The sequence below is a fragment of the Lotus japonicus genome, chromosome 3 (genome assembly GCF_012489685.1).
Source record: "Lotus japonicus ecotype B-129 chromosome 3, LjGifu_v1.2".
Lineage (NCBI taxonomy): Eukaryota > Viridiplantae > Streptophyta > Magnoliopsida > Fabales > Fabaceae > Lotus > Lotus japonicus.
Genome location: NC_080043.1, coordinates 14,326,663 through 14,339,770, shown reverse-complemented (window position 1 = coordinate 14,339,770; position 13,108 = coordinate 14,326,663). Strand labels below are relative to the sequence as shown.

Genomic DNA, 13,108 nt, shown 5'->3' with positions numbered 1-13,108 from the left:
AGGTTGTTGTCAGTTGTCACTTAAGTCAAAAATGTATATTGATTTAAGTTCTCCTAACCAAACAGGAATTGGACCAGAGATATTATTGGTAGACATATTCAAGACTTGCAGGCTACTGAGATTCTCAATGCCAGATGGGAGCTCACCAGAAAATGCATTGGATCACAAGTGAAATGGACGTAGGGACTAAATTGAAAGGTGACATATTAGAGCCACTTAGGAAGCCAGGGGCAGTCTACATGTCACTTAATTGGCCACATCACCATTTCCGTTAACTTTCACTAACGGATGGGAACCCGAGAACCAACGTGACCAACTTTTGCACTTTCCGGGATTTATGAAGTCATTTTCTTCTTCGAGAGACCAAATTGTGAACCACGTGAACTTTCAAGACAATTTGATGATTTACTCAAACCAAAAACCAGGAACATTGGTTATGTATAATATAACACCACAAAATACATCAGACAAGGTTTAGTAAGAAATAAACAAATCAGTGAAGAACTTAACAAATTTCTGTCACACCAATGCCCACTCAACTAAAAGTATAATTTGTGCTGGCATATACATGAGACCAAAAAAGATTCTCACTTCAATTCAAGCCCTCTCATGGTAACATGAAACTATAGTAGTGGATGCAACACCAGTATTTATAACTTCATTTGAAATTTACTTTGTTGATCTCAATTGTGAGTTGAGAAGTCTGAATTAATACTGAGATCTTTAATATTCTGGCTTGATTTTAAAGGCCTTGAAAGACCCTTTAAGTTAGGAGATCTTTGCTGATTATTGCTAAGCTTGCTTGTCCTACCATAATTGAGAACTTCATGGTTAATGGAAGAAACAATAGATAGCTTTCTGTTGCATGGAGAATAGCAATCAGAGTTCATGTCCAAATTCCCTCCTATCCTCACTTTTGGAGAGCTTGCGGATCTCACTTTTGCTTGTGCTGATTTTGTTGCAGCCATGTATGTAGGAAATGCAGGAGAACTTGGAAATGAGCGATTCCTTGAAGAAAGTATTGGAGAATCCAAACCTTCAACTTGATTTGTTCTCTGAACATGTCTTAGCTTGAGTTGTGATCTTCTTCCACATTCCTCACCAGCTCTAGAATGTGAGCTGAAAACCGATTCTAAATCTTCAAGTTCTTTACTCTTGGAAAGTTGGGTGTCGACCCAATCTTCCATCCAGTATCTCCATCTTCCATTTACTTTATTTCTTTCTGATTCAGCTGACCTCTGAGAGGTTTTTGTACTTTAGTATGAGTTCCTTAATGAGTAAAATTTCAAAAGAGCAAAAAAGGGTTTAAGAGCTTACTCTATGGTTATAAGAGTATTCTTTTATCCTGTCTCTCTTATGCACAGCTTCTTTCTTGTGTATGCTAGAGGCATCCACCTCCTTCTTCAATAAAATACTGTCATCCCACCTTCTCTCACTGTTGGAGTCTATCTGAAAAACATGAAAAATATGTTTCAAATTCAATCTGAATTATTGATAACATGTAAGTTCTTAGAATTCAGGTTACGGCTGACTGCCTGACTCTACCCAAAAGCTATCTTAGAAGTGAGAGTTCTCTACCCTTTATAAGAACTATTTTAGGGATATTTAGTTAATGTGAGACTTCTCAACACACCCCTCACATCTAGTGTTGGACACTGAAGCGTGAAATTTACAAGAATGAACACCAGCTAGTGGTCCATATATGGGTGGTCCCTAATAAATGGATGTTCTATGATACCAACTTTGAATTCGAGTTAGGTCTACCCCTACCAAAAAAGCTAGCTTAGAGGTGAGAGCTACTCTAAAGGACGATTTTGACCATATCTCTAGTGAATCAATGGTGGACTTCTTAACATAAGTAACATAGTTTATAAGCATTCACAATGAAGAGTGGATTATGGTGTTTGAAGTGAAACTTCAGTTTTGCAATTTGAGGAAAACTAATGATAAATTTTAACTTGCTATGCCTACCTTTATTATCTTGTCTCTTGAATCCTGCATCTCTTCATTTTCACCACAATCCAATCTTCCTCCAACCATTTGGAGATTTCTTGCAAAGACCTGGGACTGGATATTTACTATGGACTGCAAGCTCTTCAGAGTACTAATAGTGTGGCGTCTAACAGCTCTGCCACGAATGATAGCTTGAAGCTTCACTATTCCCTTCAATGCTCTCAAAGCTTTCCTTGCCTGCAATGTCTTACCATTCAGTTAATAGGAAACAAAATTTCATCAACACTCCAAATCCACTTAGTACCCACATTCATATAAAGATAAGAATATTAGCAGAGAGAGAGAACCGAGAGATATGATAAGTGATCTGATAAAAAAAGAAGCTAGAGATAAAAATAGAAAGTAAGTGGAATTGTGATAGAAGAGAAAGTCAGTGTGAATGAATCCAAACCCCAATTAATAAGACATACGATGTTTAATAATATAGTAGAGTGACTACAGTTCCTTAATTTCATCTACTAAACTTTCTCTCTTTGTTTTTTTCTGTCATTCTCCAATTTTCCTTGTTTATCTTCCTATCATAGAAATTAAACATATGAAATTTTCAATATAGAAATCAAGTTTATCTTCCAAAATTATCTTACAATTGTTTGGGAAATCAGTAATTGGCTGAAGAATTTAAGTGAGTCAGTAAATTGGTCATTTTCTACTAAGTTTCAGCTCCTGAAACCTGGGTTCACCTTGAGATTTTGCATCCTTAACTATAGGTGTGTTGGATATCTGTTGGCACTTGGGTTCACTTTAGCAGAAAAAGTGAACAGAATTCTTCTTATGGAATAGGATGAAAGTCCGATCACCTTAACCAAAGTTGTATTCAAATCCACACTATCTGTTTCTCAAATTTAATTGAACCCATCAATGAGCAAAACAGAAGATGGTGGACAGAATATTTAAGCTGATATTAAATCAAAGATGAGAGGTTGGACAAACTCACTAGGTAACCTCTAAATGTTGTTTGAATTTTGATGGCTGAGGATTCTTCAATCTTCCTCTGGAAATTGTATGTGAATTGAGAAGCCTCATGCCAAGTTTTAACATTTTCAAACTCTTCTGACTTGTCCCTACATTGGTGTGCAGATTGGAGCCTAACAACCTCAACAGCAACATGAGCAGCAGTAATAGCAGCTTCAGCAGCAGCAGCAGAGGCAATAGCCACTTTCAAAGCATGCTTGCTGTGTTTTTCCTCAGCTTCACTCAGTCTTGTTTCTTTTGATGGTGGTGGGGCTTCAATTGTAGCCAATCTCTTGTTCTTTACTCTCCCAAATATCCACTTCCTTCTTTTCTCCTTCTGAAAACAGGTTTTCTCTCATGAGCAATACAACAAGATTACTTAAGGAATTAATCAAAGAAGCAAGAAATTTTACCTTCTCTTGTGTGGAATGTGTATCCCATATAAAGAGCCTCTTCACCATGCTAAACCAGCCCTTGGCCATTTAACTATATCACATGAACCAGCTTCAGTTTCTGTGATCTGAAAAAAAAAATGCTCATAAGAATTAATCCTCTTCTACACAGCAAATATCCTCAGTTTGAATAAGTAGATGGGTGAAAATCACAAAGATGGCATTTAACTGACTTAAATAATAGATTTGTGAAGCTTCTGATGGTGGTTGGTTCAAGTCGTAGCTAGATGTTTGGTTCTTCTTAAGCAAATTCTCAGATTCGAGTCTTGAATATATATGAAAAACAAACTCAGCTGAACCGGCTTAAGTAAAGATACATGTGTTCAATAAAAAATAATGGATTTGTGCAAAACTCAACATTAGACTTGTCCGGAAAAGAAGGACCAATTTGCAGAACTTGCCATAGAGTTAGCTTCTTATAGGCACAACTAGTCTTTGCAAAGACCAAAACATGCACGTTAATCAGAGCCTTGCTTTAAAAGTAATCTTAACATTAATGCACACAAATCAAGATAGTTGAAGGATAAAAATGATGCATGTGATTTGGATTAAGTGAGATCCAACATCCAAGTTGATTACCTACCCATGTTATGAAATTCCATAAATTCTTTGAAAAGGGACAATAATCACCGTTTAAGGGAGCTAAGGTACATGGAAAAAAAAAGCAGTGTTGTCCTTAAAATCAAATGGAGCAGCTTTGAAATCAGCAAACATTCTTTTATTATAGGATCTGATACCCAAGACTGTGGAACTTTGAATAGATTTCACAAATGTGCACAGATATCAAGACTTGAGATTTTTCCTCAATAATCACAAGTAGTGGATATGATTTTTGTGAGGGTGCAAAATGCAATTATTCCATTTTTTATTTTACCTCATTCCTGATGAGCTTTCTTTTGTATGTGTGGGCCTTCAAGAGAAAGTGCACTGCATACCACAGGAAAGAAACAGACCCACTTTGTTTCAATTAAGAAAGCCTTTGAAAAATTAATGAGCAATTGCTCTCACTCCATGCATGGGTCCTCCTCTCATGTTTTTTCCTTGTTCCCATCTTATTTTTCCAACTGCAGCAGGCATGGTCTAATGTGTGTTGAGTCTGAAATTACTAAACCATCCACCACTCTACTCTAACGTAATGAAGAAGGAATTTTTTTTTATTATGTTGCTCTCGCAATCTTTACCTAGTTTGGTGAGGTTAAATGACTGCATGAGAGTGCGACTCTTAGGGAATTGATCTTTTGACCCAATGGTTTAAATCACTTTTAACTAATGCAACCGACACACGTTGGCAGCGGTGATTCCGGTGAATCCTAGATTTTATTGTTGGAGACCCAAATAAAATATGAAAATTTTACAAAATCTTTAGAGGGGTTTATCCTTTGTTTCGCCTCCTCTATCTATATTTGTTGGTCGATGTCCACCTCCACCTTTAAAGGAAGATGGAAATAGAAGAGAAAGGTAATGAGATATATGATGAGTGATGTGGTAGGAAGAAAACTTGTGTGGAAATGATATTTAATAGATATCAAAAATGTATAATTTGAATTTGTTTGACAGTTACATCCCAAGGGACGTGAAGAGATTTTTTTTTACATTTTTATCCTAAGAAAAGAGATTTTCAAGTTTTCTTTAGTTACATAGAGGGGGCTGAAAAGTTTGGATGGATTCGGTTGCGAATATACTTACGTGATCATAGATTGTTTACAGAGATTATTTACAGATCACCCACCAATACAACCCTCATATCAGCAATAAGAATTGAACACACGACCTTATGGCCTTATAAAGGAAAGTGACCCGTCCTAAACAAACTTCAAGTTATTATCCAAACAATGCACTACTCATAGAGTAAAGTTAAATAAACAGATCTTATCCTGAGAATATTATTATGTAAGGGTGGATAAGATTGTAAATTTGGTTAAGGAAGTTAGACCTAAGGGTATGGCGCCACCTTGCACCAGCTTTGATTTCATATGGCATTGCCCCAGAAGTCAAATTTATTATATGTAAGTGGAAACATTAGAGAGCACTATATAGCTCACTTGGACTAGTACTTTCTTGCGTCCTGAGCAGGTAGGTAACAATTAGCTGTTTGCAGAGCTGTGCACATCATCAACAATAGTTCATATGTAATCTAGTAACTTTTTTCCACTTTGAATATTTTTCAATGCAAAGTGTGATAATGTTAATCAAGCATAAGGAGACATAGGTGGGACATTGCATAATTGAATTTGTGCAGACAAGTAGTGTGCAAAGGGGATGAAATGTGAAGAATAAAACAATGAAGATTTAGGTTAATATAAGGAGTGAAGACAGCTGTAAAAGGACCCTAGATGGAGAAGCTGCATTCCCATCTTTTAATAAAGACCGAAGAGTGGCTTTGGTCGGCTGTTTGAAAGCCAAAAGCACAGACTTTGTCATGCACTGGGTTTACTTTAAAGTGGCTTCTCACTCTTGAATCCTTGAATGAAAAAAAAAAAAAAGTTTGTCTTCTCAAGAATAGACTTGAGCTTGAGGGAATTCTCAAAATAAAATTTGTTTCTTTATGTTATTTTTATTATTGATGAAATTTATAGTATAAATTTCATAAATCACATGAATATCACTTTTTATTTAATGAATTTCACATAAAATTTAAGGTACATTAAAATTATATTGTATATATCTTTCATATAGAGTAATAGAGCTGGGTTTGGTTAGCTTTATCAATCAAGGCCTACTCACATTGGTACAATGGACATATTAGGCGAAACATATTTGAAGGAAAGTTAGGAAATAATCATTTATGTCTCTTTCGAAACTATTGATAGCTTAACAAGAACAATAGATTTGCGGAGTAAGGTCTAGCAGTGCGTGGAAAGCGAGAGAGAGAAAGTATGTGTTGTGTTCATTTCCTCGGGCCCTACTAAGGAGATTTTTCCTTCAGCTTGGTAGGTGTTTTCCTACAATAAATGAGTTCACTTCCACACTAGGTGGATTTGCTATCCAAAAAAGTGCAGTATTTTCTCATTTTTAGTGTCAGTTGTTCCCCTTTTTCCTTCTTCCATCGTTGCACCACCCCCGCATGCCACTATCACTCGCGGCTTCCAGCCATTTCCTTCAACCTCTATTTGTCGTCTCTTTTGTGTCTACCACCACCCACCTATGGGTTATCTCCATTGATGGTTAGAATGCAAGGCACTATCATAACAATGTGTTTTCATAGAACGTACTAGAAGAACTACGTGAAACTAACTTATCTCACTAGGTTGAAGGAAAAATCGTCATATGCAAGCTGGAGATTTGGAGCATTTGAGCTGCTTTTTTTTTACTTACTTAGGTTTATGTTTTTTTGTGTTCTCTTTTTGTTGTTATTCTTCTCTCTATTGTTAGGATTTCCGTCATGTTGTTTTAACTTGCTAATTATACTAGTTCTAGTGTTCTACCTCCAACTTTATTAAGTGATGAGAGGTGCATTATTTAGTCTTCCATGCAGGTATAGATCATTCATTGTTTTTGTTGAGATAGCCTTGCCAAGAAGGTTGTAACTAAGTTTTGTCCCTACTTTTGGAATTAACCCAGCATTTCTATAAATTGCCATTGATCTTTGAAAAAAAAAACTATTGATATTTTATTTGGGTTGGTAGTATGTTCACTCTTAGATCGCAGCCAAAAAGGGCAAATAAGTAACAATACTACTAGGCCCAAAATAATAAATAAAAAACACAGTAGGCTCGCTTGTTGTACCAAACTATAAGACTAATCATGTGAGTCTTGGATATCTCATTAAGTGAGTAGGTTTCTCCCAAAAAATTATTCTCCATACATATCTTTTAGGGGTCGAACCTCGGACTATCTACCAACTGTGTTGAACCTTGTTGGTACTAATATTTTTCATTGGTTGTACAAACTATTAAGGCTTAATTGCATTTTTTGTCCCCCAATTATGGTCTTCCTGTGAAAATCGTCCTCAAACTTCAAAATTAGCAAAAAAACATCCTCAATGTTTACATGTCGTTGTGGGACTTATTCACACTCGATATCACACTCGATATCATAACAAAATTCTCTCGTCACCAATCAAGTGAGTCCATAGGTAACCAAACTTTCTTTCTTTCTACAAGTAGAAAACTTCTTAGGACTTTATTATCATACTAGTGTTTTTTTTTACCCGTGCGTTGCACGGGGAATATGTCTATTGTATTTGATACATCGATCATATTATAAATTATAAAATAATTTAAGATACTAAGAAGGTAAGAACAATCATAATGAAGCAGATCATAAACACATATTAATCACGGAAAAAAAAATGTGTCTATTGTATTTGATACATCGATCAATATTTTAAATTATAAAAAATTTAACATACTAAGAATGTAAGAACAATTATAATAAAGCAGATGATAAACATGTATTAATTATGGAAAAAAAAAGAATGTGATAGTAGCACAAATTAGGCTTGTGAAAGATAAATCATAAAATATGACATCATTTTATTTATTTGAAGTCATCCAAGTTTGAGACAATATTGCAGGGTACCTACAAAATTTATGAAATATATCAGACTTTGTACAAAATTTACGAACCTTAAACCGACAAAAATAATTTTGCTTAGATTTCAAATTAGCCAACATAGATTTGTTTTGGTAATAAATTTTAGGTGCATAAATTTCTACTCTCCATTTATAACTGAATGCATTCGGTTGGTATCCCATTTGATTTTATTTAAAATTTAACATAATATCAATCAATTAGTTTAGAATATAATGATTGTTTAAAAAAATATAATGATACTTTTTATATAAAACAAAATCTCACGTTACATATACATAAAGAAATCTCTAAAGTTAAAAAGAAGATTTTAATATTTTAAAAAATTTCTCATATTTAAAATTTTTAAATTAGCCAACATAGATTTGTTTTGGTAACAAATTTTTGGTGGAGAAATTTTTCCTCTCCATTTATAACTGAATGCATTCGGTTGATATCTCATTTGATTTTATTTGTAATTTAACACAATATCAATCAATTAGTTTAGAATATAATGATTGTTAAAAAAATATAATGATACTTTTTATATAAAACAATATCTCATGTTACATATGCATAAAGAAATCTCTAAAGTTAAAAAGAAGATTTTAAAATTTTCAGTGTAACACATGTCAAAATAGGAGAAGGATTTACTTATACATAGGTGGCAACACCTTGAAACATCATTACAGCAAACATTGATCTTTGCATGCTCTTTTTTGCCACCATTTATCAAGAAGTGTGGTCCCTTAGAGCTGTATAGTAACCACCAACTGTATTTAGAATAACACATTTTATACTATCCTTGGTGTGGAACTCAGGCTACTTTTCTTGCAAACCCATCACAGATCATCAATCATCGTCATGCTTCTTTGGTATTTGGGAGCATCCATGTCTTTCTTTTACTCTACATTATTGGGAATGATCTTAAATTGTGCAAGATGATACATCTGTTATAGGAAAAAAAATACAAACCCAATTGCAAACCAAGGAAGAGCTTACATTGCACATGTGAGATGGACAAAACAGATTGAGAGGAACAATGAAATAATGTTTAGGTTGTGGAAAACAATTAAATTACCGAAAAAAGGTCAGCAACAAACATGCAAGTCCATAAAACCCGGATAAGAGTTAATAATCTTTTTTTACTAAGCAATTAGAATGTGTGAAGGTTATAATAAACTTCTTCCCTTACCTAAGATTGAGATGAGAAGTGATGTCCATAGAGCTCAACAAAGTCCATATCCTCATTATATGAACCCAGAACTGTTCATTCTGGCACAAATCTTATATACTAACCTCATTCCACATAAAGATGTGGCTATGAGTACAACTAATACCCATGCATGTGACAGGTATAAGGATGCAGTTCTCGGACCATAACCCCAAACATTCTTAAGCCAAATAGAAAACTGCCTGAAAATCAAATAGAATTAGACCTTTAGTTAAGCAAATTTAGAATTTTAACCCATGTACTAATTGAAAAAAAGATTCCACTATTAAGATAGTAAAGCAAAATAAAAGAGACTATAGCTATGTCTAAAAGCGATTTACAATTGACAACAAAAAAAAGCTATTAATTAATAAGAAAAATAGCAAAATCTAGAATTGAAAACAATCATATGAATAAGTATCTTACCTAAATCTCATTTCCTTAACTGGGATCCTGAGTCAAATTTGTTGGACGTCCCTTCTTCTGAAAGAGTTTCTCTGCCTTCATGATGCTGACATTGTAGATGAAGTTTTGGCAGCCAAAACTGGAAGACAATGATGCAATTAAACAAATTTGCAATGGGAAGGATAAAAGCATGTAATTTCGCTATCAATTGGCCGATTAAGTACATTCAGAATAAGGGTTTCATAAGAGGAAGCATCACAACATTAGTTTATTTAAGTGATGTGGAAGCATCACAGAAACCACAACAAATACTAAAGCATATATGAAATTAAACAAAACAATCACAAAATAGGGAACAATGAAAACATTAAAAGGAAATTAAAGGCCATGGCTTTTAGGAATTGAATCAACACTACCAAATATAGTGCTCACTAATTAAGTCAATCAAATTCAGCAACAAAAAATAACCTTTAGGAAGTGAAGCATAAACATTTATGTCAAACCCTTACACAATTATCAGCACCACATAAAGCAAGTTGCATACTCGAGTGATCTTCATCATTTTTCCTCCATGTCAGCCGGTTCACAGTAGAGGCATGTAGGGGAGGAGATGGCTGATGCAGTATTAATAAGGAGTAATTTAGGTCAACCTTAGATAATAAAGGCAAATATTTTAAGATTTTAATATTTTATGAAAATGTTTCTCAGATTTAAAATTAAATTTAAAAAATCGGTTTCAAGATTTGTTATGGAAATAAATTTTAGGTGAAGAAAAAGTTTATTTTTAGAGTATTAATTAAATTTTATGTTATTTTTATTGAATTTTTGAATATTTTATGTTATTTTTATTGCATTTTTGAATTTTTATTTAATTAAAGATTTTATGAGTTTTCATTGTGATTTGTTAGTTTTTATCAATTAATTTTTAAGGTATTTTTATTGAATTTTTAGTTTTTTATTTAATCTAGGTAAATCTTAGATAATTAGGGCAAATCTTTTAAATTTTTAATATTTTATGAAAAAAAAAATTCAGATTTAAAATTACCTTTAAAAAATCCTAATCAAATCTAAAATTTAAAAAGGTACTAAATAAATATAGATAAAAACTATCAAAATCTAGCAAATCACAATAAAAACTCATAAAATCATGAATTAATTAAAATTCCGAAAATTCAATAAAAATACCATAAAAATTAATTAATACTCTAAAAATAAATTAAGATAAAATAGAGAAATAAAAAACCTAAATCCTAATCAAATCTAAAATTTAAAAATGTATTTTTTTATGAGAATTAACCTGAGAATAACACGTGGAATTTTTTTATGAGAATTAACGTGGGAAGGACACGTCACTAAGAATTAACGTGAGAATGACACATCACTAAATCAGCCTGATAGGAGTTCTTCTTTTCTAATATATATTGATATAAAATTTAAAAATGTTCTAAATAAATATAGATAAAAACTATCAAAATCTAGCAAATCACAATAAAAACTCATAAAATCCGAAATTAATTAAAAATCCGAAAATTCAATAAAAATACCATAAAAAATAAGTAATACTCTAAAAATAAATAATAATATAAATTAAGATAAAATACAAAAATAAACAACATAAACCCTAATCAAATCTAAAATTTAAAAATGTACTAAATAAAAATAGATAAAAACTATCAAAATCTAGCAAATCACAATAAAAACTCATAAAATCCGGAATTAATTAAAAATCCGAAAATTCAATAAAAATACCATAAAAATTAATTAATACTCTAAAAATAAATCAAAAATAAATTAAGATAAAATCAAGAAATAAAAAACCTAAATCCTAATCAAATCTAAAATTAAAAAATGTATTTTTTTATTAAGGAGAAATAAGGTAAGTAAAAATCAGGGCACATGTGGCAAGTGGGGCCAAGGAGAAAGAGCTTACATGTAAAATATTATTTGAGAATTAATCTGGGAGCGACACGTCACTAACTTGGCCTGTGAGAGCGACACATCATGCTAGAAGTTGTTCTTTTCTAATATATATAGATAGATATAGATTTGAACCTCAATATTCTCCACTAATAAAATTAACAGCACAAGTTCTTCTCGAACCAGATCAACATAACAAATATAATCTTCACCAACAAAGTGGATAACTGGATATCAACACAATAAATCCCATATAATCGTACACTAGCCTGGACAATGGAAAAGGTAAAATTTCAGAAGAAAATTACCAAAATTACCAACTCAGTGACAAGAATAACAAACCATAATTTCACACAAAATAAAAAACATTTGCAGTATCATAGAAAGGATTTTTCACCTCTTCTTCTCTCTGCATGCCTGCGACGCTGCCTTCAAGAAAATTGTTACAGATTCAGAAATTCTCCTTCACACTACAATGGCTGTTTCACTTACCAAAATAGAGATAAGGGATTAATCCCTTTAAGTCAATATATGGGCTACGGCCCATTAACTTGATTAATTTTCTTTTTTTTTTAATAATAAGGCAATGTGGGCTCACTTGTTTGGTGACCCACATAATACAATGATATATTCTTATTTTGGTCATTATTATTAATTATTGGCTTATATGTATTTTTTTTCGAAGACAATCATGTTCGAGCCGATCATTGATCTTTTGTCGTTTATTTTATATATATTTTTTAAATTATATTCCCTTACTTTTCTCAATTTTTGTGTTAATAGTTTTATAAAAATGCATGATAAATTTTTGTTAATTTGAATTTTAAAAGTTGACATGTTCGTTATCTATTGATCCTATCTCTTCTTTAAAAAAATTAAAGCAAAAGATTTTATTCGTAAAAATGAGAGCTTGAGAATCAATCTTTCTCAATATACATCCAACCAACACAAAAAGAAAAAAATCGCCCCAAAATAGACATCATGCAAACATCCCTTCCCCATTACCCTTTACATAGAAAATAGGTTCCACAAACACCCTAATATAGAAATCGGTCCCATTATACTATGCTACAATGACTAGTCATGTAACACCGGCTCACTGTGATCAAATTTTCTTGTATAACCTGCATCAACCATGAATTATCTCCTCATCAGAGCCATTAAGGACCAATCTTGGTCCCTTCCCTAAAGCCTAAGCTTTCGTTCCCCTAACTTCTCGAAAATTATTTATCTGATAAATATCATTTAAAATTGCTTTAAAAGTATGGATGCTCACATTTATTAGATTGATTTGTATGAAAAACTGCTAAGTTCAAACATTTAGCATCTCACAATCCATGTCATAACTTTGATGATAATAAAGATGCAACTATCCAAGCTCAAAGCAAGACATGTACTGGAATGTATTAAAATTTTAGGTATCATAAAGTACAAGAACTTGTAGAATGCCTAATTAACTTGCATCGTCCAGTAGAAATCAAAAAGCATTGTCTACCACATCTCTAGTTTGCACAAGGCATCCATCGTCCACTAAACCACACAAGCATCTACGGCCTATAAAGATGTGCAGTGCTCAAACCCTCTTTCGTTTGTAAAGATGTAACAAATTCCTATTATCCAACTTTTGGCACTCTTATCAAAATCG

General features: G+C 32.7%; 1 protein-coding gene across 5 annotated transcripts; it reads right to left on the bottom strand.

Annotated features, from left to right (window-relative positions):
- Window positions 1-419: 419 nt before the first annotated feature.
- Window positions 420-4,458, bottom strand: LOC130749398 (protein IQ-DOMAIN 11-like). 5 transcript variants are annotated; one of them, XM_057602751.1, is made up of 6 exons: window positions 4,291-4,458; window positions 3,378-3,484; window positions 2,948-3,301; window positions 1,972-2,190; window positions 1,318-1,449; window positions 420-1,238 (listed from the first exon to the last, which is right to left on the bottom strand). In XM_057602751.1, the coding sequence occupies exons 2-6, from the start codon at window positions 3,444-3,446 to the stop codon at window positions 684-686; spliced, it is 1,329 nt and encodes a 442-aa protein (XP_057458734.1). In that variant the 5' UTR covers window positions 3,447-3,484; window positions 4,291-4,458; the 3' UTR covers window positions 420-683. The 5 variants fall into 5 exon arrangements, with proteins under 5 accessions (XP_057458734.1, XP_057458733.1, XP_057458736.1 ...); XM_057602750.1 differs by lacking the exon at window positions 4,291-4,458 and adding an exon at window positions 4,000-4,242; XM_057602753.1 differs by lacking the exon at window positions 4,291-4,458 and adding an exon at window positions 4,047-4,242.
- Between the last annotated feature and the right edge of the window lie 8,650 nt (window positions 4,459-13,108).

Coding starts and splice junctions, on each gene's coding strand:
- LOC130749398 (XM_057602751.1), bottom strand. CDS start 3,446: ATGGCCAAGGGCTGGTTTAGCATGGTGAAGAGGCTCTTTATATGGGAT. Junction 3,302..3,377: donor CACATTCCACACAAGAGAAG/GTAAAATTTCTT, acceptor ACCTGTTTTCAG/AAGGAGAAAAGAAGGAAGTG. Junction 2,191..2,947: donor CAACATTTAGAGGTTACCTA/GTGAGTTTGTCC, acceptor AAGACATTGCAG/GCAAGGAAAGCTTTGAGAGC.